This window comes from Bacillus rossius (assembly GCF_032445375.1).
Source record: "Bacillus rossius redtenbacheri isolate Brsri chromosome 4 unlocalized genomic scaffold, Brsri_v3 Brsri_v3_scf4_1, whole genome shotgun sequence".
Classification (NCBI taxonomy): domain Eukaryota; kingdom Metazoa; phylum Arthropoda; class Insecta; order Phasmatodea; family Bacillidae; genus Bacillus; species Bacillus rossius.
In genome coordinates this window covers 930,421-956,602 of record NW_026962010.1, presented here as the reverse complement: position 1 = coordinate 956,602, position 26,182 = coordinate 930,421, and the positions used below count along the sequence as shown (strand labels likewise).

The 26,182-nt window shown below is 34.2% G+C and overlaps 3 protein-coding genes across 7 annotated transcripts in view; 1 reads left to right on the top strand and 2 right to left on the bottom strand.

The window, feature by feature from the left end:
* The window catches only part of LOC134541664 (AH receptor-interacting protein), a 29,994-nt gene extending 4,048 nt beyond the window's left edge, over positions 1 to 25,946 (bottom strand). Inside the window, exons 1-4 of one of the 2 annotated variants that reach the window (XR_010076675.1) lie at positions 25,737 to 25,946; positions 23,089 to 23,268; positions 18,717 to 18,870; positions 14,635 to 14,821 (exon numbers count right to left, since the gene is read on the bottom strand). Coding sequence is in view for 1 of the 2 variants with exons in the window: in XM_063385271.1 (XP_063241341.1) it covers positions 14,635 to 14,821; positions 18,717 to 18,870; positions 23,089 to 23,268; positions 25,737 to 25,826 (611 nt within the window). In the remaining variant the exon portion in view is untranslated. The remainder of the gene's footprint in view (positions 1 to 14,634; positions 14,822 to 18,716; positions 18,871 to 23,088; positions 23,269 to 25,736) is intronic. The other variant, XM_063385271.1, reaches the window with a different exon arrangement.
* Positions 598 to 9,845, top strand: LOC134541663 (uncharacterized). Of its 4 annotated transcripts, XM_063385270.1 has the most exons (6): positions 607 to 1,047; positions 1,577 to 1,719; positions 3,892 to 4,146; positions 4,225 to 4,290; positions 4,366 to 4,496; positions 7,306 to 9,447. In XM_063385270.1, the coding sequence occupies exons 1-6, from the start codon at positions 824 to 826 to the stop codon at positions 7,417 to 7,419; spliced, it is 933 nt and encodes a 310-aa protein (XP_063241340.1). In that variant the 5' UTR covers positions 607 to 823; the 3' UTR covers positions 7,420 to 9,447. The 4 variants fall into 4 exon arrangements, with proteins under 4 accessions (XP_063241337.1, XP_063241339.1, XP_063241338.1 ...); XM_063385269.1 differs by having other exon boundaries at positions 599 to 1,047; positions 4,225 to 4,496; positions 7,306 to 9,845; XM_063385268.1 differs by having other exon boundaries at positions 599 to 1,047; positions 3,892 to 4,290; positions 7,306 to 9,845.
* LOC134541662 (uncharacterized) lies at positions 10,433 to 14,628 on the bottom strand. The gene is made up of 2 exons (XM_063385266.1): positions 12,532 to 14,628; positions 10,433 to 12,351 (listed from the first exon to the last, which is right to left on the bottom strand). Exons 1-2 carry the CDS (start codon positions 12,720 to 12,722, stop codon positions 10,716 to 10,718), a joined length of 1,827 nt encoding a protein of 608 aa, XP_063241336.1. The 5' UTR covers positions 12,723 to 14,628; the 3' UTR covers positions 10,433 to 10,715.
* Positions 25,947 to 26,182: the final 236 nt, after the last annotated feature.

Sequence of the window (26,182 nt, the reverse complement as noted above, 5' to 3'; positions counted from 1 at the left end):
ATAAAGACAAATTACTTTACACAGGCTGATACACTACAATAGAGGAGGATCAAAATATCACTTCACAATCGTCCACATCAACTCATAAAAATTCTCTTTTTCTTAAGTGAATATTTACACAACCATTGTTATACATGTAAAAAGTTAAGGTATCACACTGTCACTGTGCTAAATTTTTCCTGCCAAACATTGCTATAGTCCATCCACGGTAACCTCCTACTTTTTTAAACGAACCTTTGAAAAAACACACCAGGATGCAGCATGTTTGGTTCGTTTGCAAAAATACTTTCCATCATATGCATATTAAACATGCATTAACACTAAATTACCGTATAATGATGTTAAATAAAATTTTACAAAAAAAGTAACTATCTATGTACAATATTATTAATATTAATGATCTCGCATGTGTGTAAATGAAACAGTGAGAGAAGTGGTGTGTTGGCAATGATTAGAACGAAATAGTTCCATAGCCAAAATATATATTTTTTGACTTTCTGCGTGTATTTAAGAATTTGTTTGGGTATTTGTTAAGTTTGAACATTTTTTTAAATCTCTGGTGAAATAAAAACGTTATGTTAACGGTAAAAAAATATTACGTGCCGAAACTGTGGTCGCGCATTAATAATGTTAATAGTCACTTGTTTGTTTTCTCTTTCAGCCGCTTTCAGCAGCTCTTTAAGCAGTCTGCAGTCTGTACGCCATTTTGCAGTGTGTTTTAATATATTACTGACCGTGAAATAACGTACAGTTTGTGTTTCAGGATTTTGTGTTAATATTGTGTATTTTAACTTTGTTATATTATTTATTATCTACTATTGTAATGATGGAATTTGTTATCGTTTTGATATTTTGTGTGGTTCTTGTGATTGCTGTAATGGTAATTGGTTCCGGGATGGGGAAAGCTACTTCGTCGCAGCGTCAGATGGACATCATTAACGTCGCTCAGAACTTATATCTTTTAATTAGGAAAGGCGACTTGAAGAAATGTGACGTTACGCAGACGACCGCGTTTCTTCTCAACATCACAAAGTCAACTGTTCTCAAGTAAGTAGGCTTTTTTCGTTTTCATGCACGTAAAAAAAATATTGACTGTGTCCTAAGTATTGTCGGCCTGTGTTTTAACTCACGAGGTTTTTTGTGTTTTATTTCCAATTTATATTTTTTGGTGTGAGACAACACCGCCATGTGGCGTCTCTGTTGAAAACTTAACCTAAAATCATATTAGGCCTACTCAGGTCCTAACAATAACAATATAGGCACTTTCAAGTATTTTTATGGGTGTGATACACGTTTGTTTATAACGATGTTTATAAACTTTATGATAGGTTTAACTATAACATAAGGGAGTGATTTTATAATTTGCATTTAATTAGTTTTTCATCTGTTTGGGAGATCACAAAATAAATAAAAAAACACTTCATTAATTTCGTGGACAAAGTCTGTCATGTTTCCATTTAGTGACCACAAAGCAAATATTTGTGACAAAATGCCATATTTGGAACACTGCCTAACTGCGTATTGTGAACGGGTCCCCGGAAAAGTGTTATGACAAATGTTTTTTTTTTTTGGTTAGGTACTACAAGAAAGACATTGAAGAAGTTTCAACACCAGGAAAAAAGAGGAAAAAAAGGCCACAGGAAGGAAAGTCACTTGACACAGTCGACGATTTCACAGTAAATGCAATCAGGAATGCAATTTACAGGATGTACGCTGAAGGTAAAAATTTGATACTGAAGAGTAGTTTCGATATCACTGGGGTAGGCCCTACTTAATTGTATTCATTTCATATATCCATATGCAGATTGACCGGTTCAGTTTTTTTCCCGATATCATCTGTCCTTTAAAAATACTTAACATTTTTGGGTGGTTTGTTAGGTTTCTTTATTGATATGGTATTGATATATAGAATATTGTGCAACATATTAAATACGTACACGTCCTTTTAAGGTTAGGTTAAAGATAGAAAGAAAATTGTTACATTCTAAAACTACAAGTAATGTTTATATCGTTATACACAGTATACATATTAAATAACCTCAACTTTTATGATGTATCAGAAGGTTAAATAATGACTATTTCCAGTATCAATAATATCCAGTTGTGCGCTTTAGCAGTAATTGGTTACAAATTAGTGAGTTGTGGTCTAAGCAAGCATGGTTATTAAAAAAAAATTGGGATACTTAATTGGCTAAATTGTACTGTGTGGCAGGGTCCAGTACAATATATATTCTATTGCAAAATAGTGTCATGCCCCGCCTAACCCTTTAGAAAATATAGGGGTATTGTTATTTTATAAACAATAGTCCTACTTCATTGTAATGAAGTATCATATGAAAACACAACTTAGCCAGACAAACTGTGTGTTAGTGTATGAAGTAACAGAAGGTTATAAAACAGTAAAAGTTTAGTATCGCGTATCCGATTCGATACATTGATCCTGATCGCATGATCCTGCAAATATTGATCCTGTGATTGATGATGCTTGCTTTTCTAATTTATTACGTTTAAAAATCCTGTACAAAACCAAAAATAAAAACCTGTGATGTAGTAATGAGTTATGATTTAAAGTTGAATAATAATGAAAATATATATGTTTTATTAAACTTATGATAATTATTCTTGCTATACCACAATATTTGATTATGTTCAGGATCTTTGATCTGAATAAATGAAAAAAAACATGCACCACACGATCAATAGGATGTACAGGTTCATGCATAAAGATCTAGGGATCACATGGGATACACGATACAAAACATTTACCTACAACACAGTGTAGAGCTTGTAACTTATTGATTGCTAAATTGAATGCTGAAATACTAATGGGTAAATATTTACTTGGGCGATATTTCCGAAAAAAAATGTTAAAAATCCGAAAATACCTTTATTTTATGCTCTTCAACTTCCTCTTTTCATTAAAAGTGGCGGAGGTAAGAAATTCCAAATACTTTAGAAGATATCGAATTTTTAAATTTCATCATATGTAGTTGAGCGGTATTTGCGAAAATAAATGTTAAAAATCCGAAAATACCTTTATCATATGCTCTTCAACTTCCTCTTTTCATTAAAAGCGGCGGAGATAAGAAATTCCAAATACTTTAGGAGATATCAAATTTTTTAATTTAATATTTTAAAACTAAAATGGTCGATTAAGTCAGGTCAGTTACATTATAAATACTTTCAAACTAAGGTGATATTAAAAATAATGTGAATTAATTTTAATTATTCTTTAGTTTTAAATTATTTATAATGTAACTGACCTTACCTAACAAACCCGTAACAAAGGATGTACAGTAACAACTCACGTAAATTTTTTTGTTACTTATTACTTGCGCAACAATATCAAAATAACAAATAAGACTTTAAAATTAGAAACGTTAAAAACTCACCTAAGTTGGAGGCGGTAATTAAACACCGTTTTAAACAATAATTGAACTAAATAATCACGTATTAGTTCATTTGAATTCTGGCCTATCACGAACAAAAACGTGACATCATTATCCAATAAAAAAAATAGATACTCGTACGTAAACAAGAAACAATTGTGCACGCACGCCACAGGAATGCGCTGGTTTTGTGCTGAAATTTAAAAATTCGATATCTCCTAAAGTATTTGGAATTTCTAATCTCCGCCGATTTTAATGAAAAGAGGAAGTTGAAGAGCATAAAATAAAGGTATTTTCGGATTTTTAACATTTTTTTTCGGAAATACCGCCCAAGTAAATATTTACCATTAATTTAAAAGTATTTTTGAAATGTAAGTTTATTAAAACTATTTAATAAATGTAAATTGTGCACTTAAATTATCTTCTACGGGGTTGTGGTTTCGCTTAGTTTTGTGTACCTCTGTTATTTCATGTATTGTTAATGTATGCAATAAATTTACAGGTTTGAATGTTACAGTCGACACCATTTTGAAAGAAATCAGGGAAAGACAAATAGATTATTATGGTGGAAGATCAAGTCTTCATAAATTGTTAAAGAAGATGGGATTTTCATGGAAAACTGTTGATGGACGAAAAGCTTTGATAGAGAATGAAAACATAGTATTGCAGCGAATAGATTTCTTGAGAAAGTATAAAGAAGAAAAAGAAAGAGGTGCCAATTTCATATTTGTTGATGAAACATGGATTTTCCAGAGAGGCAAGGCATTAATTTATTTGAAAATTTGTTCTGTGGTCCAATACAAAGTATTTCATTTCCATTTCATATATTTTTCAGGAACTGTATCAAAGTCATGGCAGGACAAGAGTCTACAATCTGCGAAGAGACGTACTGTTGGAGATGGTAAAAGGTTTATTGTTGTTAATGCTGGAGGGCGCACTGGCTTTGTGCCAGGAGCAGGATTACTTTTTGTTTCAGGTCAGAAGACTGCAGACTACCATGGCGAGATGAATGGGGAAACTTTCTTGATGTGGTTTGAAGACATGTTGGTGCATCTTGAGGAACCCAGTGTCATCATAATGGACAATGCTTCATATCACAGCACCCAGGTATGTGCAATGGTAAAGCAGTGTCTTTTTATTGCTCAAATTGTAATGTGAAAAATTTACATGTGTTTATTATTGTGTATAAGTACGAATATTCGAGACTAATACATTTTGCCAGCAATAATTGTTATCTTAATAGTATGCCTACACTACATTTTTATAAACTATAATGTTTGAGCTGAAATTGATTACACACACACACACACACAGATATATATATATATATATATATATATATATATATATATATATATATATATATATATATATATATATATATATATAATGTAATTGAATTACATTGTAGTGCAAACTAATTTAGTAGAGGGTTTGAAATACCAAATAAAATTTTTTTATTGCAAACAGCATTTGAAAATGACATAATTACTTGTTTGGTAAAAGGACCCACTTTATGAATGCTCTGTTGCCCTACTTAATAAATTAAAATAATATTTTCAAAAAAATTTCTAGTCACTAAACTAACATGCTTTGTTAAATTTAGAAATTCATTACGACAATATGCCAAAACACATGTTTGCTTTGCATAAGTACAGTAGAACCCTGTTATAATTTGTTTTTAAGGGGCTACAAGAAAAAAAAACATAAGCAGGAAATTCAATTTAGTACTTTTTAGTGTGGATTTATTGCCAATGGACTCAACAAGCTGCATAAAGATATATTTGATGCTCCAATTTGCTTGTAGCAAGCCAAAAACAATTTTTCTTTAACATCATGGTGCTTCCAGCTTCTATCTGCTTTGTCTTTACTTACACATTGTCTCATTGCTGTATAATTGTCATAATTCACGACAGTGTTTACAGTGGAAATGCTTAAGTCCAGTTCTTTTGCCACTTGAACATGTGATTTAAGTGAATACGTTTGAAAACACACAGAATGGCTAAAAATTTATGAATTTATTTGTTTTCCAAGGGTGTCAACAGGCAGTTAACTGCTAACATACACATATACATAGACAGTATAGACAAAGGCTTTTAATTTTTTTCGTCTTCTAAAATTTTATGAAGTGAACATTACAAGCACGAAACGCATAATTTGTGAAACATTATATCCAGGAATTAAATACATTGTCCTTATAGGGAAAATATTGGACTTGAAAAATAATACATTATAGGCAGGAAAACTTTATAAGCAGTAAAATTGTAACAGGGTTCTACTGTCATGAATTCTTATCAGCTACTTGAGTATTTAGTTAAATGTTGGCACAACGTAGGTTGAGAAAACACCTACAACGAACTGGACCAAGGCTGCACTGATCGCGTGGCTGGAGAAGAATGGGATAAAACATGAAAATAATTTGTTGAAAGTGGAGCTGCTGAGAATAGCTAAACAAAACAAGCCCCGAATACGGTATATTATTTCGTTTTTTTTACAGCATTTCTTTAAAAGTGAGATAGTTGCAAAAAATTACGTATACACCTTGTTCTAACACACTTTTCAAATATGAGGTAGACGAGTTGGCTCGTAACTATGGCCACGAAATTCTACGACTCCCACCCTATCACTGCCACTATAATGCAATCGAACTAGTTTGGGCTCAATGTAAACACCATTACAATAGTAACGTGGGGCGGGCCAAGAGATTTGACAATGATGCAGTTGCAGCCATCTGGAAAGAGGCTCTTGATGCTTCCACACCAGAGAGGTATTTTCATGTTGCATGACCAATGGGGTATTCCTTTTGAAGTAGAAATTGTTTTATTTTCCTGTAGAACATTCCTCAAGCTTCAGCAAAACCCTTACCATACATTTTTACATAATACGTAAGTATTGTTGCCCTAGCAGCCTGGTCCTACCATTCCTTTTGATAACTTTGTGTGCTAGTGTGTGTATAGTGTGATTATCATTTTGTGTATATTCATATACCAGTAATACAGTTTTAAAACAATTGGTAAAAATAAGTGGTTTGAATTTGTGTAGTTGTCGTTTTGAAAATGTGTTGCATGTATGTGTTTGTGTTTGTGTTTGTGTTTGTAATTTTATTCCCATGTGATTCATACATATCTGTGTAGTTTCTAGATCTAACAGTGGTGACTTATTTGCAAGGTTTTTTTTTTTTGTAATTGCAGTCCATTTGCAATTGTTTCATTTCCATAAATAGTTTTGTATTTATTAGTAATTGTGATATTACTTTCTGTTATGCTTAATCTTGTGTCAATGACTTTAAAGTTATGGTGGGTTCAGTGCTGTAGTCAGATTTCAATATTCAGATAAAATTTCAACGTAGAGAATTTTGAATATTTTCATCTAGCGAACTTGAATAGGTATTTACACATGTAGTTCTTGCACATTAGTATTTTCAAAAGTTATGTTATTATAGTGAAATACATATACAGTAAATCATCAAAACTATTCAAAAAATTAAATTTTCGCTATATCTCACTGTTTTTGTCTGGGACAAATTTTAACCAAAAACAAACACAAAACTTATGAAATAAATATTTTATCATATGCATTCTAAGCCTTTATTGATAACATATATAATATTTACAGCTTTATTATATCTTGAATAAACCACTATAATTTTTTTTTTTCAGATAACATAAAACAAAACATGTTACTTCAAGTATTAAATAATAGCTTTGATAGTTGAGGAAAACACTTTAAATGAGTTTTGTTGTGTTTAAAAATACTTTCTTGTGGAGTGAGTTCAAAATTGTATGTAATAAAGAGCATGCCATGCATTGTTTACTATGCCGTTTTGACAGAAACAAACATATTTTGTTATAGAGTGGTTTTTGCTATAAACAGGTCATTTATATAGAGGTTTTACTGTATACATTAATTTTTTTAGATGGGCGAGGTGTGTGGATCACGTGGAGAAGCTAATTCAAGCAGACTGGGAGAGAGAAGTCCACATAGACAGCGGCACCATTCCTCCACTCATCATCCACCTCGGCGAGGATAGTTCAAGTGAAGACAGTGACAGCGAAGAATTTGAGGTTACGACACAGCAAGTAGATGGAGACAGTGAAGTACTGGCAGTTCCTCTTGATGATTTACCCGGGTGTTCTTATTGAGGTCTGTATGTAATAAACACCTGGGCAACTGTAAGTATTGGGGTTTGAAACATTTTTTTTTCTTTTATGCATTCCCATGAAGTATGTTGATTACTGGAACTTTATGTATTAACTTTATATTACACGTATTATGAAATGAATATTAAATTTCATTTCTGGATTCGTATAGGTGTATGTGAAACATTTTATTTTGTTGTGTGTCTTCATTTTTCAGTGAACTTACTTGGAAAACAAAAAGCCAGTCCCCATCCAGGGCCACAAATAAATAATGCATATAAGTGGTATAGAAATTACTGTCAATTCTTCACCACAATTTTACTGTTCATAAAATTATGATTTTGTCTAATAAGTATACTCAGGAAAATGTATATAACCATATTTTTATTTGTGGCCTTAACCGGCAAAATGGTAGGGGTTTATTAAATAAAAGAAGAAAATTCATTTTTAAATGTTTTCATCTGAATTTGTTAATTTTATTAAACCTTCAATCCTTAGTCTTTTCCAGATTGCTTAGATGGACAGCCATATGTATAATTTACAATACTTTTTTTTCAGATGCAGAAAACTGTGTTGAACTGTACTAAATGATGATATTTATTGCTTACATAAATGTTGTAAATTTATATATTCTCCTAAAAATTTACTTTAAATTATATGTTATTTCTTTAGCTAACAAACTTATTTTTTAATATTTTTACCATTGGGTATCATAAATAATGTTATGAACATATGCATGTATACTTAGATCATATTCAAATTACTTTTATATATATATATACATACATACACAACATTGTTTTGACAGCTGGTGATTGTAAACAAACCATTTGACATTTGTCACATGGCAATGTTTTTGTTTACATACGGCGGAAGGATACATAGTGACATTAAAGTAGATCCGGTGAAAAGCAGGGCTTCAGAAAAGTAGGAGGTTACCGTGGATGGACTATAGTAGTTGACACCTGGGCTTTTGTGTGGCTCTGGCATGCTGTTTGTGACACCTGGGCTTTGTAATTGAGTTTATGCTACGCTTTAATAATGAATTACGTTGCCGAGGTTTTCTGGAACAGGCAACATGATTCCTGGTTGCAGTTCGGATGTCCCTCAGCTGTGCTTCATCTTCCCAGAAGGTCTGAGTGCATTTCCCAGCCCAGTTTGTTCATCTGATTGCTTCGTTCTGCAATGGCAGCGCACTGCACAGTGTCACAATTGTGCAATGGGAATGCAAAGCAAAGTGGAGTAGAGTGTTGCATTTTTCGCACGAACAAGGCTTGTGATTGCAAAACATTTTTGAGGCTTTTCTCAGTGCTGTTTTATTTCTCATCGGACTGTTTTGTAATGCACTTTCTAAATGGTTTTAAATAGCCCTAGTAGCGAAAGACCGGGGTCTTTTTGTTGGCCTACGGACTTCCCTGGTGGGTGAATGCAGACTGCAGGCATGTGTCAACCGAGAAAAGTAAGTTAAATGAGTATAGGCCAGGTTTCTGGTATGATTGGATGTGAGAATGTTGACTTTTCTATTTTATTAAGTATAGTGTTTTCGTTACAGGTTGGTAATCATGAACCCAAAATTGTGAGATTACTTCAAGCAAATATAAACCAAACTGAGGATACTGTTATTATTTTTTCTTATATTAAGTATAGTGTTTTCGTTACAGGTTGGTAATCATGAACCCAAAATTGTGAGATTACTTCAAGCAAATATAAACCAAACTGAGGATACTGTTATTATTTTTTCTTATGTCACTAATGTGAGAAAAACTAAAGATTGGAGGAATAACTCATGGTTGGTGGAAAAAAGTAAATATGTACCGATACTCTTAAAATGTTGATTTAACATATAATCATACGTCTGTTTCAGTTATTAATTTAATTATTTTTATGTAGTTATTTCTGGGTAGATTATCTGGATGAATGAACATATGTAAGATTGTAACATACATAATAATTAAATTATAAGAATTGTAGTTGATGATCTGATCAGTTTTATTTTTATTTCAACCACCCAGTTCACCCCCTCCCTTACCCACCCTGTAAAGGGAGTATGCATCTCCCTGGTCCCTCATGTGGCTCTACCGATATTACTAAGACAGTTTTTTTTACAGAGGAGCACATACCCCTGTTTAAGTGTGTCCGAGTCAACAATTTTATTTAACTAGCTGCAGTACCTGGCGTTGTCTGGGCTGAACACACGGTGAACGGAACTTTCTTCAAAATTAGATGTAGACAGTAATTGTCTTCTTAATTTCAAAGACAAATTTCCATGGCAATCGGCTGAACGGTATACAAGTTGATGCGCTGCAGCGCCATCTAGTGGCAAGTTATAGTGAAATAGATAGCATAAAAACACTCAGAGGTGCCAACTTTCATGGTGATTAGTCAAACCGTGTTTGAGTTTATCAACATCATACATACCAACTTATATACACCCACCCCTCAAAGTAATGCTCTAATTTGTTCCAGGAAAATAGAGGTCTAATCAAATACGTTTTTGTCATAAGAATGCATGTTAATCAAAATAATTGGTTTTCTAGTCATTGAAATCTGTTTGTTTACTGTGCCATATTACACATTTCTTCCGTTGAAATCTATTTTCATTATTGTAAACACATCTAAAGACATTTCAAGTACAAATGAATCACTTATTTATGAAAAGGCATAAGTCAATTCACTAAAAGTTGTGGGAATATGCAAAAAACTATATCATATCTGTTATAAGTTTCATACATCAAAATTAATATTTTTTTACTACTCTGTACCTAAATGTCACTACATTGACAAGTGCATGCTTTGCAAGTGTTTCATTACCTGCTAGAAAAAAATTGTTAAATATCACAGACTTAGGCCCTTTTATAACTTAACCTTGCAAGTCAACAAAACTTATGTAATAAAATATTCCAATCGAAATACAATGATGTAATTCAACCTAGATATAGTTCAGTAAACGTGTACACCATATTATTGAACACTTTACGCCATTTTCACTGACCTTATAATGCATAACATCACAGGCATACCCTCTTTAAACAACACCACAAAAGTTATGTACTAAAGCATCATTTCACTTTAAACAACAGTGATGTAAGACTACACATTGTTTTGAAAACATGTACAAAAGGTGTTAATATAACTTCACACTTTGTATGTTATTATGTAACAATGCCTGTTACAATGGCATGGTAGCTCAGTCTGTTTGCTTGGTAGGCCACTGGATAATCTCATCGTAGAAGTCTCTGTGTTCACCTGGAACATAACGGAGAACCTTCTTTAAGTCAATAATCTTCTTTGCATTAATTGGCACATTTTTCGCAGGATACGCCTTTTGAACAGGAATAGTAGGATTCAAACTTTTGTCGGATGATTGACGAAGCACAAAAGTATGTGACACAAGGCCGCCAATGAATTCGGAAGCAACTACAGTACCTTTATGGCGACTGTTGTACTGGAACTCTACAAACCTTGATACAGCAAAGTCTTGCTTCTGGCTTCGCGGAACTGCTTTACTCTGGCTTTCCAATGATAAGCATGTCTTTTTGTAATGGCTGGGCCACCAATTCTTGAAGTCCAACACGTCATCAGATGTTACCATGTTGACTGTGAATTTTCCAGGAACTCCTGCAGATGTAATAAGTTGGCAGACCTCCATGGGTACATAGTATCTATCAGTCTTTTTAAGAACACGTTTCACCAGTGCAAAATCACGATCGCAAGCAAGATATGAATGACCACGTATCGGAAACCGATGGATAATAATGTCAAATCTGTTGGTGTCAGTAAGTGATAACAAGAATCTTACCATGCAATTGTTCTTATTCTGCCCTCCGCAAGCATCACTGTAAAGGTGCAGTTCTTTAACACATGGAGGCACATTGTCACTTATGTATTTGTGGAGAAAAGAGCATGTTTCATTTGGCCCTTTATTTGCCTGCCCTTCGTGATATAAAAATAAACTCGCCTCATCTGTTTTCAGGTTATGTATGGCAAAGGGAAACACCGAAAGCTGGCGATAGTAAAAAAGCTCTTGTACTGGAATGCAGGGCAGTGAAATGTTCTGCATATAATCAAACGTTAACCCTAACACACTATCATTGTTTTTGCAAATGTGTTTCGTGTCTTTCATGCTTGTGTAAAACTTGTTACTCCTTCTTTCATGAATGGCCAGCTCGGCCATGGCAACTCGCTTAGCACATTCATTAAGATTAGGATTTTTTATCTTGACCTTCAGTTGTTCACATTCTCCACAGGTGTCTATCTGTGGTCTCCCAAAGTGGAGATTGAAATTTTCCCTGAAAATCTTATAATAGAAAGAATACTTAACTTTACAATCAGGAAATTTCTCTTTGAACAGTGTATGCATCTTCTTTATATCCAACTGCGCATCAAGATATTTATATTCTTTGGATGCATGGTGGCTTATCTTGACAGGAAATGAAGATATGTGGTCTTTGATGGCCTGAACATCACCAACAGGCACCGACTTCCTATTGTTTTGTTGGCCTCGCATGTCTTTTGGAGTTTGTCCACATAGTAACAATGTTTGCAGTCTCCTTACCCTCTTGGCAGATACTCCATATAACTGAATGAATGCTTTCTTGCACACTTTCACTCTTCGTTCTTGAATAACTACATGAAAAGTGAAGGAGGATGACCTTTTTCCAGACTTGTCACCATTCCTTGGTCGGCGATGTTTAATTGGCACAGCGTCAAGCAAACCTTGAAGATAGATGTCTTGCTCATTCTTGCATGAAAAGGAATGTATAGCATCAAGTAATTTCCCTCTCTGTGCAATGTCAATCTTGTCATAGCATTTTCTTGCACATCTAAAACAATAAAAATAATTTTTTTATGAGTCGTGCGAGCTATTTTAAATATTTCCAAATTATCAATAATAGGTAGTTAACTAATACATTTCTACAAACTGAATTATGTTTACGTGAGTGAAATCTGAAAGATGAATGAATATAAATCTTAAAAGAAAATAATATGAAGAATTAGGTTACCTGCACGACTCGGTAGTACTTTTAGTTTTCACAACATTCCCTCTGTAGTTTGCATACTCCTTTCCTTGCAGACGAGCTCGTTTAATTCTTTGACATTTGTATTCTTCCACATTTCGCACACCTTTTTTACGTTTCATGGAATGGTTACAATCATTTTCCACACAAGTCTTATTAGACTCCATTTCACTCATTTTCTACTAGTAAACAAACCAAAAGTAACTGAAAGTACACAACAAAACAAATGATAGCAGAATATACCAGCATGCAACACTGCATGATACTGCCAAAGAGGTCGGAAGAGTATACTGCTATTTGTTTTCTCTTTGTAACTAGCTGCAATTATATGGTTATGAAAGGACATAAGTCCACTGATTAATAGCTGTAATCATTTGGTTATGAAAGGACATAAGTCCACTGACTAATTCCTTTTCATAACTAAACTAAATTTTCTGGCGGTCGGTAAACCCACTTCCATGCATCAGACTAGTGCCTTTTAGTAACTAAACGATGCGTATACACCCACAGATTGGCATCCTGTATGTAACTCATTTCTTCAAAAAAGTTGACTTATGCCCTTTCATAAATAAGCGATTCAAATATAAAAATTTAAATTCCATTTTAATGATAAATGATCTAAAAAAAATTAATATAAAAATCACAGATGCCATAATTGTCCTTTACATAGCCTACTAACCTTACATTTCCTTACTATGCAGGTGCAAACACAACATTCTGGTGTTAAAAAATAATTGTATTATTAACATATAAGCTCTGTATCAATGTGTAATATTTTGGATAAGAATAAATTTTACGTTTTCTATTAACATGATTTTTTAATCTGGAAATGTAATTTGTGACTGTTGTTTATTGAATGCACGTCTGCTAACTTCAACTCTTTACACACTAAAGTTTTATTATTGGTAGTGTGAAAGTCCTCTAAAATAAAACGTTTCCGCTGAGTTATTTCGACACTTGATGTAGAACCCGCACTTTCACTCGCCATCTTATCAAAAACTAGTAACTTGCACAGGACAAGATAAAGTACTTATTAGGTTTAGTAATTAGTTCACGTGCAAGTTGATACCAACAAAAGTAACTTTGTAAACACAACTACCAACTAGTGCAATGTGGCGTGCACTAGGTTAACCAACCTCGAAAGCTTCTTGCCATACTCACCAGATGGCTGTCGTAGTAAAAATATTTGCTGAACACAGACGCGGGCATCGGACATTGGTTTTACGTAATATTTGATGTACAATTTTAACTAGGCTTAAGAAAATAGGCAATGAAGGAAGTGTATAACTATTACGTAAAGGGTAAACTATCATATTTTCATTCATCACATTATTAAGGTTACATAAGTTTAGTTGCTATTGTGCGCGTATGAAAATTAAAAACTTATGTGGACGGAAAAGAGCACTACTCCGAATCTGGTACCGCACTACTTCAAAAAATTCTCTAATTAATTGGTGTCGTTACTTCAAAACAGCGCAAATTGAACAGCGTTAATTCGAGGGGCAGGTGTATATAGAATAAATTATTTATTAACCAACTTCAGCATAATATGATACCCTCTTAAAACACAAAAACTATATAGATAACAGGCTATGTTACAAATTTTTTATATCAAAGGATAAATGTTTATACATGTAATAAAAAAAATTAAACTGGAGCAAATGTAATACGAAATAGATTTGCAGGAATGAACTAATTTTTTTTTTTAAATTTAGACAGAACATTTTTAGAGATAACATTCATATGATTTAAGTACATCATTTTAAACAATTTGCACATTAAATGAAATGAGGCATCAAAAACAAAATGCATGCTAGCAAAAGACAGATGGAAATTAAATTTCCATTACTTCCAGTATGCATAATTTGGGAATTTTTTGTGATTTTCCAGACCAATCCTTCAGTTCCTTTATGTTTGCGTAACTTCTGTGACCTGCCAACACCCAAGCATAGATAATGGGCTATGCAATATACTTAAACTGTTCCAACTCCATTCAGCCACTCCTCACACACATTGGCCATGTCTTTGCGATCAGCAATCACCGTCAAGAGGGACCAAACTAACTAGACGAGCTTGTAAGTGACTCACTTGAGCATGAGCTGCTCCAGATGTCCAATTGCCTGTGCGTACTTCTTGGCGGCCGCTTCGTACTCGCCCTTGCGATACAGGGTGTTCCCTTCCTCTCTGAGAACTGGCACATCCTGCAACTTTTCCTGCTCGTTCATCTGCCACGATTCCCTCTCGTATTCTTCTGGAGATTCCACTTTTATCAGCTCTGGAAGGAAAATAGTACAGTGCCTTCACGAATAGTTTACTACATGATTATACAATTACGTATTGTGTTTTCCACGTGGTCCAAGAATATGAGCTTAAATACACTTAAATAAATTAATGGCGTCAATTTTAAAGGTCGCTGTTGGCAAGAACAGTGATGTGCCAAACAGGGTCATCCCCTGCTGTCTGACACAAGCAGAACTTGATAGTCATTACCTATAGTATCTGTTTCACGCTTAAATTGCAGTACAGAGCATAATGATAGGTACTACCCAGCTTAACTTTAAAATTCTTATTTTGCATTACATCAATTAATATATGGTACTATTACGTGATTCTGTAAGATCCTAAAATAGTGTCTTTCGACACAATTTATTACCTATTACAATTGCATACAATTTGAAAGGAAATTTATTTAATTCTAAACACCAATAAGAATAACCATTTCACACGAAAAACTATTAGTAGCAATCTGTCTCTATGTATTAATAACAACGCATTCCCATATTATGTTCTATGGTCTAACATAGCCAAAGATTTTAATATTAAATTATATAAAATAATAAATGTTTTGACAAAAATGGTTGAAACCTATCTAGTGTGTTTCAGTTACGTTTCTTTAGAAAAGTAAAAAATTGAATCAATCAGATGATTCTCTTGTTGAAATGAAATAATAAAATGCATTTCAAAAATTCTTATTCCAAAATTTAGTTCACAAAATAAAAATTTATAAGTACATTTAAAAAAATGTGTTATTACATTATATAGTTGTGTCTAAAACGTTTGTGTTCTCTGGCATGTATCTAGTAACAGAGCACACCGTAACACAGACAGTGCTAATGGCAGATATGTGCATTGAAAGCAAAAGTATATGCCCTTAAATTGCACACTGCAATCTTAAGGAAGAGACACACTATAGCAACAACTCAACTGCATAGACAGTTACCAAATCTTGACCAAACAGAACCGGCAAATAAAAACTGTGCTGAACTTAGCTCTATCCGACGGCTCTATCTGGCTCATTAAGAACAGAGAGCTTGGGACAACAACAGCCTAAGTCATTCTATGCAACTACGGCAATTTCCAACAAAGTTTTTATATTTTTACAACATAATGTGCAAACACAGCTATAGAGCATACATGTGTGTACTATCGATAAAAAAATTTAGAGTGCGAACCATCATACAGGTTTAACCAGGGGCTCTAATAGCCTCGGATGTGTTTTTTTCATGGTCTCAAAAATTATTTTTTTATTTTTGTGTTAAGCACAGTTGTGCTATTTACCAATAATTTTAGCAGCAAGAAATTAAGTGACCACAAAAGAATAATATAAAACTTCAAAGACAAAAAAACAAATCTGCCAAAAAAAACTTTTGGTATACAAACTATTATTATATACACCAATCCCTCACTTAGCACAACCAATGTGTTCCTAAAAATTTTTGTGTTACCCGAAATCGCGTATTCTGAAGCATTTGTCTCCATAAATAGCAAGACTAATATACTTAATGTGTTCCAAAATGTGTAGGGAAATATTCTTTATGTAATATAAATGCGTAGAACAACACTCAACGATAAATATGTCACACCATTTATCTTTATAAGCCTACCATTGAATACTTTGTATGACAAATACAACACAGTGTAACAGGAAATCAAATAGTTATAGTCAGTCAGTTGGTTGACTTGCCCGCCCGGGCATGACCAACTCACGTCGCGTACCTTTCCGCAAACTTTCCAAACCATTCTTTACTGACAGTGAAACTGATATTACTGTCCGGATGTTTTATTTTAATTTTCAAAAATTAATGTAATTAATCGTGTATCACCGCTTGGTTCACACCAATCTTGTCAGGCCTGTGATTTTTTTTTTCATTGCACCAGTCATTTAACAACCTTTTCACGTGAATCATCTGTTCATTTCTGTTCTGGTATCTAATGTCAAATATATTCCCGCTACAAAAACCAACAGCATCAGACTTATGTAAATGTTCATGTCATGCTGCACACCATAATCTTCTAGTTTTGTCTTAAATACTTGAACATGATGCATTACGCTCTAACTTGGAAGCCATGATTCCACTATGATGCCAACTGCAGGTGCTTACACACGTACAGTTACCGGCAGACGAATGGGCAGATGTTGCTTCGTGTTTGAGCGTGCGAGTTTCCTGTCACTGACTAGACTGAATTTCTTCACAGCCCAGTCTGTGGCCGGGCGACAAATGTACGGCACGGTACCATAACCAGATGTAAAAACATTTGGTCTTTTACAATCCATAGCCATAACTTAACTTGCAATAGCTATGTTTGTACAACTGCCGATAGCAAAGTCAGATCTTTCCCCTTGTATGGCTAACTATAGGCCACGGTACATCCGTTGTCTACCGAGTTGAAAAAGACTTTGTGGAGTCATGTCTGACTTTTTTTCCTATGGCGATTTCATACTAACTGAAATTTATAGACGTGCTATTCAAGACAGGGACAGTAAAATTAACATTGCGCTAAATGAATTTGACAAATCTGAAGTCTGCTATGAGAGGGATTGGTACACATAAAAAAACCAAAATACCAACATTTTTTTAATAAAATTATAAACTTTAAAGATATACGCATATTGGAAAAATTAAAAACCAAAGATAAAACAAAATTCAAAATATCATAAAAAGATTCCCAGTGATGCAAACATATGGTTCCAAAAGGAAAATAAAAATTCACCATTTTCCGTTTAGAGCTAAACTTTCTGAGATATATGCCATTTTAGTAATTACAAGCATAGTTATTCGTAAGGCATCGAAGGCACTTTAATTTAATAATTAAGTCATGTTCCACTTATGTAGGTGTATATCAAATGTTTATTGTTACACTTCCATTTTCTATTTTAAACCGTATTTAATCGCATAATGTCCACCATCGCATAATGTCAGCACATTTATTTTTAAATACTTTAAATGGAATTTTTTTAAATCCGCATAAAGTCCGCACCAGACAAAGCAACCTTGGCCACTCCTGAAAGGCACAGTAACGGGATGGAAAATTACTGACGCTGTCAACAATGCTTTAACCTTGAGTTGTTCATTTCTCCGGAGCGGTCACTGAGAGGGTTTTGTAGCGTGGTGAAACCGTCCGGACTCAGAAACTCGCACTCCAATGCGCTGTTGCCTGCGACATCATGAGAGTTGCAAGGGGATGGGCTATATATAGCACAAGCCAGTACACATTAACTCACACTACATCACAAAGTAGGGGAGGTAGCGGAGAAGTGGTGGGGGTACATGTGCATGGTTTTTTTATACACACAGCGGGCAAGGGACAGGGAGGTAGGCTCGCCGGCGCCGGCTAATGCAGACATTAGACATCTGCCCCGTGCCGTCAGTGGCCATCTCAATGAAAGATTAAAAAAATATCTTTTCATGCAAAGTGTTTATTTTGTGTAGGCTGGCTGAGGCTTGTGAACAAGAGTGCACACGCGAGTGAGAGAAAAAAAAAAGAGTGGCGTCTTCCACTATTCGCCGGCACCCAATTATCTCGACACCTGTCACATTTCTCACGTCCGCTGCGGAGGGTCGCCAGTCACCAGCGCTCTGCTAGTAAACTAATTATGAGAGAACAATTTTTTTTACTCTACAAAAAACTTAAAATTCGAGGAAAAAAATTTTTTTTCGGACTTCACCTCATAATTTCACCCATTTTTTTGTCAAAAATGTAGCCAAATTATTGCGGACATTATGCGAGTAAATACGGTACACATCTCTATGGAGTAGACTATACGATACACTTGTTTCAATATCTCTTTGGCGTTAGTGTCAGTGCATTAGTGATGAGCGTAACTATAGGTATATAGGATTGACACAAAAAAAAAAACACTGAATACACATGTAACAAAAAGATCATACCGAAAGTAAACTCCAAGTCGCATGGAGATGTGAGGAGCTCGTTCAAGTCTTTGTGCCCAACTCCCTCGTTCTGCAGAGCTGCGCAGCATCTGTGCTTCACAGGCTTGCCAACCTCTCGCAGTGTTTTCGACACAAATGGGTACCCACCGACAAGCTGTGGGAACACATACTCCAATCACAAGATGTTGCAAATTTTATTACTGAAGTAATGACATATAACTGGATCAAAAATTATGATTATTAAAGACACTTATACATTATATTAGTTTAGTGGAAGTGGATGTTCAAGGCTGTTATTTATGATTTTTTTTGTGACAATTCAGCTCTAACAAAAAAAATGTGAAACTGTTACCTTGTCACCTGAATCAACAGTTGTACCTTCCAAGGTTGTATCCACCCTTAACTCTAGCCTAAATCACTTCAGAAAAATAAATATTTTTTAGGCACTATACAAGAAATTAAATCCATTTAAGTATGCCACTTGTAAACTTAACTTTGTGGCAAAAAAAAAGCCTTCTTAATCTGCAAGCAAGCTATGAAACAATATGCGTTGACATTTACAAGAAAGATGCTTTTCAAATAGAAATGACAAACAACAAATAAAAAAATTTAATTTGCCATTTTTTCTACATATAGTATTCTGTCAATGAATAATATATTACAATCAAAAAATATATATATACACAGGTAAAAAATAGTAAATTTATGTTTCTTGACTTTTAATCCCCTTTTATTTTAAAGTGAAGCTTTTTCGCAAACGTAAGGGTAAGTTGATGCAACGAAGTTGTCAAGAGTGTAATAAGCGTATAATGCTCAACAAACAATGTGATGATCAGGAGTTGAGCACTTGATATCTTGATTAAATTATAGCACACTCATATTTGTGCACTTACATACTTGAATACATGTGTACTCTCATACTTGCTTACTTACATAGTTGCACACATAATACATTCTTATCCCTCTATTTGTAAAATTTTATTCTACATAGGTGGTGGTGGTGGTTTATCTTTGTTATCATTGTACTATTCTACTTTTGAATAAAATTTCTTGTCCAATATGTTTGTGCAAACTGATACACACAAATATTTTTAGTAATGCAATTGACTAAATAAACAGCAAAAATTTATAAAAAAAAAATTATTTTCAGAATAAATAAATGGTTTCTCGCTGCTGGGAATCTGGCCCACTAACCCCATCCCTCCACGTGACCGCTGGGAATGTGAGCCACTATCCCCACCCCTTGCCCCACCACGTGCGTAAGCATTGACGTCACCGCGCCACCACCTGGAAGGGTTTCGGCTGTTTCCCTCATTGTGAAATGGGGTTACCAGATATTTTGGCGAGCCTTCGAGAATTGTATATAAGGTCCTGGTGGACAAGTGCTAGACAGATAAGAGCACAAGAGGCGTGCAAGGTGCAAGAGGCATGCTAAGTGAAGGAGTATATTTGGGTGCGCAAAGTTGTGTGAGCTGGGTGCGCACGTAGAGTTGGGAAGCGAGAGTTTTGCTGTGTTGACGCAAGAGGCGTGAGTCGCGAAGCAAGCGAGAGTTGGGATAGTTTTTGCGTGTGCGAGGTACGAGAGACGTGAAGAGCGACGACATCCAAGGAGCTGAGAAGCGAGACGAGAGGTGCAAGGCACGGCAGCAGTGGTAGGTAGTGACAACAGCGAACAGGCGAGGCGAGTTTTAAGACAGACACATCATCAGCAAAGAGAAGAAGCGGGACAGTGCACAAGTGGACAAGTGTAGGCAGTGGGGAGCACACACGGACAGACTAAAGGCATCTGTATTTATTAGGACCATTAGGCAATTAGGCAGATGAACATTACTGTTTGTAAATTCAGAGCTAATTGTATTTATGTGTGTAGTTAATAAATAGACTTAAAATTAATTGGGCTATCGTTCCGAACCCTGCTACCCCCATTTAAAACAGTATTTAAAACAAGGTGTGATTACAGCTTTATATAAAGAAAAAGTATAAACAAGCATACTTAAATGAAAACCAACAGTAACAATACACTCTGTAACTATAAACTCAGGCAGCGCAGTAATGCATTTGGTCAAGTTCAACAGCCGGAATCTACCAGAAAAAAATCCAAACAGGAGCAGCTTGATTGGTGCAGGATTACAGACATGCGCCAAACCATAGAATGCCGGATTAAAGACCTTTCACAGTATAGGGATTTAGTTTGTGTGTAAGACATAATTATTCATGATGCTGGTGTACTGAATGTAGTATTGCATCTGTGTATAAGGTGCTGGTGTGAAGTCTTTCCATCTCCAAAGCACCTCTTAATGCTATACAAATGTCAGCACTAACATTATTAATGAATTGGTGTAAAGCCAATTGCAATTAGAACAAAATGTTCTATGTATATATTTAGAAGACATGTTTCCAGCTACAGCAGACTTAAAATGCTGTTTCTGCTGGGCTCCAAAATATGTTTGTGATGAGAAAAAAACATTTAGTCATCATCAACTGACATGTGTTTTTCTTACACATGAAAACAGATTGTCTATATACAAAAAATCTTGTTTAGAAAGCACAGATGCAGCAATGCAGGCCACATATCAGGTAGACAGGCGCATTAATGTATGAGGCAATGCCTGCAGGTACATTTCGAAGGAATAACACAGCAATTTATGCATGTCACCAAATTCTTATTCTGTAAAATTCCACAATAATGGTTGTGTTGAAAGTCCAAAGTATCTTGTGTGTGTGTTTTTAAACAAGAATTGATAAGACATAATGAGGTAACTTTTTTAAGGTTGCCATAGTAAGAAACCCACTAAAATATTTTTAAGGGTAAAACATTAAACTTTCGTTTCTTTAACAGGAAATATTTAAGGCAAAACTGTTTGCAAGTTTAAAAAAAGTAAAAAAAAAAAAATATTCAAAAGTATATTAAGTAAAAGAAACAGGAACTTCTAAAAGTATTTTTACTGTAAGCAATTTGAATTCCCTACACTACAGTTTTTACAGTGGGGGACATGACTAAACTAATTTCTCCCATTTTAAATGCAATTTCAAAACCTTTTCACAACTTTTTATAGTCACAGTAAAATTTTAGCCTTCTCTAAGGGTCTGTCTAACCATTTTCCTAGCAAACCTCCTGGTAAATGCCCAGCCGGTTAACATACCTGCATGTTTAACCTACAATTTCTAGTTCTGGTTAACTGCCCAGAACATGGCAATGCTTTCCGTTGGGTTGAACAGTGAACGGACTCTGATTGGTTGTTCAACACATCATTATGTGGTACGAAAATAATTATAATTAATAACACAACAATCTGCTTTCACAAAATGACAGAATGGTCGAAGCTCAGTTTGTTATTCATGATGGTTTTTCTCATAGTTTTTATGGTGTAATCTAGTTGCTTGTACCTGCCATTTGATTTTATTATTGTGTCTGAAAATAGAGTTACCTAATTGTTGGATGTGAAAATGTTTCTTACTATGCTAGAAATATACATTTGGAATTATTTTAATGATGATGTGGGTACCTACTTGAAGTGGTTTTTTTTTTTAAATTAACTGTTTAAATTTGTGTTTGCCTTAACATAGGTGTGATAACTAATATTGTCTAATCATTATTTCAAAAAAAGGTGATTTGATGTTTCATAGTTTGTCATTAAAACATTACCAATTTAATAATCAATACCAGAAGATAGAAGATGTTTTTATATTAGTTAAAACAATAACAAGCAGTTCTATATGTATTATTTTAAAACAGGTGTGATTTACAACATTAGAACTGGAATGTGCCTGACCTCATTAGGCATTTAGCTATGTAAAATTACATTTTGTAATGTAAAAATTCATCATTCACATATGAGTCTTGGTAAAATGATTGTTAAAATAGTCAATCAGTGTTAGAAGTAATCATGTTTCTTTATTTTAAATTTTACATAAAAAATGCGGACATTTTTATAGTGTACATTGTGGTAGGACCTTGTGCTAATATAATGTATTTTTTGATGATCATAAGTACTACTAAATCATTATAACACTATCCAACATGTTTTTCTAATGAAATATTGCAAAATTGTATCATGTCTTTTCATTGCATCAAAATTTTTGGTTGGTCTGTATGCATTTTTTTAACAAAATAAAGAATGACTATGTTTATATGCAGTGTATTTTGTTCTTACAGCTTCAACCTGCTGGTAAATAGACTGCAAATTAATCTACTGACGAAAGCTACCGACGACGGTAAGACATTTTGAATATTTACCAACAAAATAAAAAGCTAATACCTTCCCCAGAGATGGTGAGACTGGCCCTAAATGTGCCAATTACCTGTCAATATGAACAGAGAGTTCAGGTGACTGACAAAAACAGTTAGGTTCGCTATTCGAAGAAACCTTACACTTTTGTCCACTCTGAATTTGGCCACCTCGTTCAAGGCCATCATCTGCACCATCGACTCCCACGCCTCGAGCTTGAACTGCTTGCCCAGGACCAGCTCCATCGGCCGGCCGAGCCTCCGACTGTCGTCCAGGAGCGTTCCATCGTCATCGCACTTCCTCGTCTCAAAATGGAACACCACCTGCAGCCACCAGCCAACACTAGCGCTCCAACTTCCGGGCACACCAGCAGGAGAAACAACATTTTATGGTCTTTTTTTTTTTTTTTTTTTTTTTAAGATATCAGTGTTATTGTACCTAATTATTTTTAAACATTTTCTTTATTCATGAAGATAGAGTATTATACTTACATAAACAAAAAGACACATTTTTACTGATACGTAATGTACTTTTATAGTAAAATAATTTGTAATAAGCATGTCGGACAAAACTACTCATAATAATGAAAATAAACAGACCAATTTTTATGTATTCAAAAAATGTGCCATCATTAATGTAAAAAAAGGAGTTACTAATAAGAGAGGCAAGATCATACAAAATTAAATTGATTTTTTTTTGTATTATTTTAATCTTCATTTTTAGTAAACTTTTCATGCTAAATTAAGAGCCCTGCCTACCCGGGCACATACAGTATGCAGAGCTTTAGAAAAAACATCACGATTTACAAAACTAAGATATCCAAGTGGGGTCTATTTCCGAAAAGCATTAAAGTATTCGCTGAGGGCCGAAAAGTACTTTTGATTTCGAATTAAGTTTTTTTAAACTACATTTTCAAAAGCGTTAAAATGGCTAAAACGCATGTTTTCAGAATAATTTTTAGGCGTACAAGAACCAGTACAGATTCTTGAAAGTACTTAAGGGACTTGCATTACACCTTTACCTTAACTTCTATGCCACTAAATGGTACGGTCACCGCTCAAATTTCACAGAAGTCTTATGGAAGACGAGAAGACTGCGCGCCAGTTCACAGCCTTGCGCTTAGAGGCTATATACAGTGCTGGAAGCACCAGTGAGCATCGCGCTTATCATTCCGCCTCATTAACACACATATACCTAGACTTTATGGGCCCCTTAATTATATTAATTGAATTTACTATGATAAAGAATTACATTTTTGTAATTTGAGTAATAACCTGTACAATAGTTTGCTGTGTAAATTATTTTTTATTTGATAGTCTATACCTGTAGGAAGGTACCTTTGTATCAGCTCTATCGGTACCAATGGCCAAAGTGGCCGAAAAAAAATAATGTTTGTGATATACTCCGTGAAAACCACACATTGGTAGCCTTCAAGGCTCCTGGGACAACCTCTACAATAGTTTGCTCACAAATTTATTTTTTATTTGTTGGTCTATACCTGTAGGAAGGAATCAGCTTTATTGGTACCAATGGCCAGAGTGACAAAAAAATAATGTTTGTGATATACTCCATGAAAACAACACTTTGGGCTTCCTGAGGCCCTAGTGCAAGCTGCACGATGGTTCACTCTTAAAATTTAATTTTTATTGATAGGAGACACATGAATGAAGGTCCTTGTAACTGCTCTAACGTTATGACTGCTCATTCTCTTGTAAAAATATTAAAACTTGGTTGGAAATTGCCATATTTGCGAGGAATGACTTAGGCTGTTGTTGTCCCAAGCTGTCTGTCCCGGGCGGCTGGATAGAGCCGGCGGATAGAGCTAACTTCTGCTCAGTTTTGGATGCACAGAAGGGAAAAACTTTTTTTTTTAAATTATTATTTACGTTCCATTGTATTACAATATCCAAATGCAGAACATAGGTACACGTTCTTACACATGGAAAACTACAGGATCAACGACGCAATTAAAGCACAACATGGTGACAGCCGCTTCACTGCATAAGCTATCTTTTGTGATTTACAAACTGTAATTTCTGAGAAACTAGTAGGAATTTATTGTCACTGTTTATTAGGTAAATAGAGGAAGGCCTATAGTGTTCAAAAAAGGTATTTCTTAATTTAATTACTTTATTTATGGAAAAGCCACATGACGAGAAAATTACCCAATCTACCAAAAGCTGCCAACCTGAGACTTTCAATGTTAGGCATGGCCCAAGTGGGTTAGGAAGCCTTGTCTTTGACCAAAATAAATAGTGCGGAATTTACACATGAACAACTTACTAGGACATGAAAGTAAATAAAATAGATAAAACAAGAAATTGAAAATTAATTCCAATTATAACTATTATGCATAAAAACAAAATGACAAACTGTACATACAGTATACATTTACGTGTTAGGCAAGAGATCCACTACCTGATGTGTTAACTATATTTATTTTATATTTTTTTAAGTAAGCTGCATCACATTTCTTTTCACTACCCACCATATCTGCAAGAAATTGTAGAAAATCTTAAAAATAATAAATTTATGAAATTCGAAACAAGTCAAAACAGCGTATTCAAATTACAATAAGCAGAAAGCAATAGCTTAAATTATGATAGAAATAATACACATGTAAGAGTAAATAAGGTTATGTCAGAATGATGATACACAAAACGTTTACATTTGCCCTCAATTAAACGAGAAAAATAACGAAAAATTTGTTTAGACAATATCCCAGATTTATTTTCTAGTGTAAATACTAAATGATTAACATACGTTTGATGATGCCAACAAACAAACCAACCTTTGTGCCTATAGTAAAAGATACGTTTTTAGTTCCTGCATGAACAATTTGTTTGGTTATTAATGGCGTGTTTTGACATGAATCAGACATGATATAAACCAACTAAAGAAACGAATAATTCATTTTAATACAAAATAGTCACTAGATAACGTGTATGTATTATTTGGAGAAAAAAAAGTTTATTTACAAATGTAAATGGTATATATAGTCAAAGATGGTATGGTAAAGTGAGGATAATTGTAAAATTATAGTACAGAAATATAATTCAAACTAATTGAACTTAGATAATTACAACAAATTTAATCACACACTTTTAAAATTTTAAACCGAGATTAACAATTTTTTAACTTTGTTTGACAAAGATTTGTATTTTATCAAATACTTACTTTCGTTTAAGAAATACAACCATTGCTTAACTTAAAAAAGTCGATTTTGGTCTCATAAAT

What these genes read in the sequence shown, in the direction of transcription:
- LOC134541663 (XM_063385267.1), top strand. Translation starts at nt 824, where the DNA reads ATGATGGAATTTGTTATCGTTTTGATATTTTGTGTGGTTCTTGTGATT. An exon ending in ACAAAGTCAACTGTTCTCAA is followed by an intron (nt 1,048 to 1,576) that starts GTAAGTAGGCTT and finishes TTTTTTGGTTAG; the next exon opens with GTACTACAAGAAAGACATTG. An exon ending in TTACAGGATGTACGCTGAAG is followed by an intron (nt 1,720 to 3,891) that starts GTAAAAATTTGA and finishes ATAAATTTACAG; the next exon opens with GTTTGAATGTTACAGTCGAC.
- LOC134541662 (XM_063385266.1), bottom strand. Translation starts at nt 12,722, where the DNA reads ATGAGTGAAATGGAGTCTAATAAGACTTGTGTGGAAAATGATTGTAAC. An exon ending in AGTACTACCGAGTCGTGCAG is followed by an intron (nt 12,352 to 12,531) that starts GTAACCTAATTC and finishes TTATTGTTTTAG; the next exon opens with ATGTGCAAGAAAATGCTATG.